The sequence below is a fragment of the Sminthopsis crassicaudata genome, chromosome 3, assembly GCF_048593235.1.
Source record: "Sminthopsis crassicaudata isolate SCR6 chromosome 3, ASM4859323v1, whole genome shotgun sequence".
Lineage (NCBI taxonomy): Eukaryota > Metazoa > Chordata > Mammalia > Dasyuromorphia > Dasyuridae > Sminthopsis > Sminthopsis crassicaudata.
In genome coordinates, this window is record NC_133619.1 from 552,645,102 (window position 1) to 552,648,591 (window position 3,490).

Sequence of the window (3,490 nt, forward strand, 5' to 3'; positions counted from 1 at the left end):
CTCTGCTCTTCTGCCAACCAAAAAGCCCTGCTGGTGACCAATTTAGAAAAACTGAATTAGGAGGCATTTCTATTCTAGCCTCTTCTTTGAACTAGGGACTATCCTAATTCTTCAAAGAACCACTGAAACTGCAGAATCAAAATGGAGTCGTTTTTTTTGTAGCTAAACATAAAACCATGTACCTACCAGGAATGGAGTTTGGGTGGATATGATACAGAGAATTTTCCAAAGAAGGTCTAAGCCCAAAGCAGAGTGAGGAAGAAGATACATAAGAAAGGAAAAGAGTATAAAAGAAAAACAAATTAATAAAGGAAGTTGTAGTCACAGAAAATGATCTAAAGAGAAAACAGGAGAGGGTGGGAGGGAAGAAAAGTCATAGCATGAAAGAAACATCTGCCATTATAGAAAAGAGTGAGTAGAAAGAAGGAATGGAAGGAAAGAAGGAAGGAGGGAGGGAGGGAGAAAGGAAGGAAGGAAGGAAGGAAGGAAGGAAGGAAGGAAGGAAGGAAGGAAGGAAGGAAGGAAGGAAGGAAGGAAGGAAGGAAGGAAGGAAGGAAGGAAGGAAGGAAGGAAGGAAGGAAGGAAGGAAGGAAGGAAGGAAGGAAGGAAGGAAGGAAGGAAGGAAGGAAGGAAGGGAGGGAGGAAGGAAAGAAGGAAGGAAGGAAGGAAGGAAGGAAGGAAGGAAGGAAGGAAGGAAGGAAGGAAGGAAGGAAGGAAGGAAGGAAGGAAGGAAGGAAGGAAGGAAGGAAGGAAGGAAAGAAGGAAGGAAGGAAAAGGTAAAAGAATTAAAAGAAAAACTGCTACAGGTGAAATAGTGGGAAGAGTGAGAGAAAGAGAGGGACAAAGAAACATAAAAAACAGAAAAAAAGTAGAAAAAGCAGGAAATAGTGAGACCCAAGACAGAAGGAATCCCATAAAACTTTCTATATCCATATCTGTGCTAATCAATACTAGGAATAATATGTAAAACTATGATCTAGGAAAACATTCAAAGAAATAAAGTATTTCTTTTTATTTTTGTTCTGTGTTAAAGTCAATAATCCACTTGAGGTTAAAAAAAAGCATCAACACACACACACACACACACACACACACACACACACACACACACACACACACACACACAGGGATGTTCACCAGTTAAGGAAAACGGCATTAAATGCAATCCAAATGAGCCCGGATTTCTGAAAATCTGGAGGGGATAGGTAGGAATTTCAGACTTTCCCTCTCTGCCTACAAACTCTGACTGTATGTACCTGCAATGTGTTGTACAAGAAATATCTAACTTATTTTTATGCTTTTTCCCCCTTTGGAAAGGGGGTGAGTGTGGATGATTAGCACACTTTTCATATTTCTTTCCTAAATTTCTCTCACCCCTTCCTCCCAAAAAAATAAAAAGTCAGTTTCATTGTCACGTCTACTTTTTAATGGATCTTTCAGCTTAGAAGGGAGAGCTGCGCCGTTCAGTCCGCGGCCGTGTTATGAGTACATACAAGGGAGTTCATGTTACACGATTCCTCCCTCCAGGATGCCCCCTCTCCCCAGAGTTCAATCTCTAAAGCCCAGAATAAGCAACCCGGCTGTACCCCACCCCATAATCGTAAGGCATCTGGTGGGGAGGAGGTGGGGTTGGCAGGGCACAGTCAGGGAAGAACTGAGCAAAAGGCGTCAAAGGGCCCGCGGTGTCCTCTCCCCCAGGGGAGCCGAGGTTGGAAGCAACCGAGTCTGAGGTGCCGGGGTACAAGGGGCGCAAAGTTTCGTTCAAGGTCAAGCCGCCGCCCCCGCGGTTGGAAGCAGGGGCAGGCTTCTTGGCTGGGGGGCACGGGGTGCTCCAGGGCTCTGAGTATAGCAAGCTAGAGACCACGGCGGGGTGCGGATCGTAGAGGATGTGTTCCAGCTCCTGGGGGGCCCGCATGGCAGCTGGGAACAAATCGAGAGGCTCGGGGGATAGTAAGCTCCCAACCTCTCCACCCGCACAGTAATCGGGACTCAATAGCTCGAAAAACTCCACCGCCTCGCCGCCTTTCTCCAGCTCGCGAAGGGTCACACCGGCCGCCGGCTGGCCGCATCCACCTGCCCTAGACGGTTCAGTGAAGAAAGACGGGGGCAGATTGCGATTCCGCAGAGGGACTTTCTTGCCCCCGCCCGCCCCGGCTACAACCACAGCTGGTCCACCTCCTTCGGCTCCCACGCCGCCGCCGCCACCTCCTCCGGGCGCCACAGCCAACGTTCCGGCTCCTCCTTTCTCACCACAGTTCCCTCGAACCTGGTGCAAAGAGTCGAAGAGGGCAGCCAGGCTCTTGCTCTGCAGACTGGCGGCGGCCTGGGAGCCTTCCCGTTTCGGGGGTGCTTTGCCCTGAGGACCCGGGGCTGCGGGGGAGGCAGCAGGCAGTCGCTTCGGGGGCGCCTCGGGAGTCCCAGCCGGGACAGCAGCTGCGGGGCCGGGGGATGGAGAGACGGAAGGAGCGGGGCCCGAGGCAGAGGCCGTAGAGGAGGTCATCATACCAGTGCAGCGCTTGATCTGCTTCTGGAGATATTTGCGGTGGTTCACCTTCCGCTTGGACTTGACGGGCTTGTCCAGGGCCAGCTTGATGTTGCTAGACGCCGAGTCGATGAAGCTCAGCAGGTCTCGGGTGGCTTCCCTGAAATCTCCGCCGCCTCCCCCTCCGCCGGCTCCCTCAGAGGCCACAACTTCACCAAGCAGGGCGGTCCCAGTCCCCCCGGCCTCATCCTCCTCGAAGCAGCAGCCCTTCTCTAGGTCTCCAAAGTCCATCCCTAGCGCCCCGGGAGACCCGGGGAAGCAAAAAGGGATGAAGTGATGGGGACTGAGGATAGCTGCCTGTACAGCCATCTTCGCGGCCGCCCCGCCCCGGTTCCGACTCTCTCCGTCCGGGTCTCAGTAGTCTAGTCGGCGCCTAACGTGGCTTTTCAATGGGAGCCTTTTGGACCCGGAGCGGTTTGCTCCTTTGGGCGTCCACAGTCACTTTTCCACTCCCCAGACCTCAGATCAGCTCACGCCCCGTCCAGGATAGGCTTCACAAACAGTGGAATCCCTGTTCCCGTTCCCGAGACTGCCAGAGCTGTAGACTGGAACACTCCGTGCGCTCTGAAGCCGGGGTCTTTTCTCTAGCTCCCAGGGGAGCTCATTAGATCTTGTAAACTGGAGGGGAGGGAGGGAACGAGCGAGGGGGGCGGGTGAGAGGGAGATGAGAGCTGACACTGTGTAGAAGGGGAGGAGCCAAGAGCTCTTTTTAATTTGATTCTCTGCCCCCCCCCCATTCAGTCTCTCCTACTCCTTGTATTAACCCTTTGCTTCCCGTTCCCGGAGAACCTCTAAAATTGCCTCTGGGACTTCTTCCCCATTCAGCTCCCTAAGGGAAAGGAAAGGAGATGGAATTTCCATGTCTCCGCCTTTTCTCCTATCCCAACCCCTTAGCGCTTACCTTATCCTAGGACTTATTCTTTACTTTGCTTCGCCTCAATCAAAGAG

General features: G+C 52.1%; 1 protein-coding gene across 1 annotated transcript; it reads right to left on the reverse strand.

Annotated features, from left to right (window-relative positions):
• Positions 1 to 1,408: 1,408 nt before the first annotated feature.
• On the reverse strand, positions 1,409 to 3,229 carry FAM181B (family with sequence similarity 181 member B). Its single transcript, XM_074304564.1, has one exon. It carries the CDS (start codon positions 2,849 to 2,851, stop codon positions 1,556 to 1,558), a length of 1,296 nt encoding a protein of 431 aa, XP_074160665.1. The 5' UTR covers positions 2,852 to 3,229; the 3' UTR covers positions 1,409 to 1,555.
• Positions 3,230 to 3,490: the final 261 nt, after the last annotated feature.

Excerpts from the sequence above, each read along its gene's own strand:
- FAM181B (XM_074304564.1), bottom strand. The coding sequence starts at position 2,851 with ATGGCTGTACAGGCAGCTATCCTCAGTCCCCATCACTTCATCCCTTTT.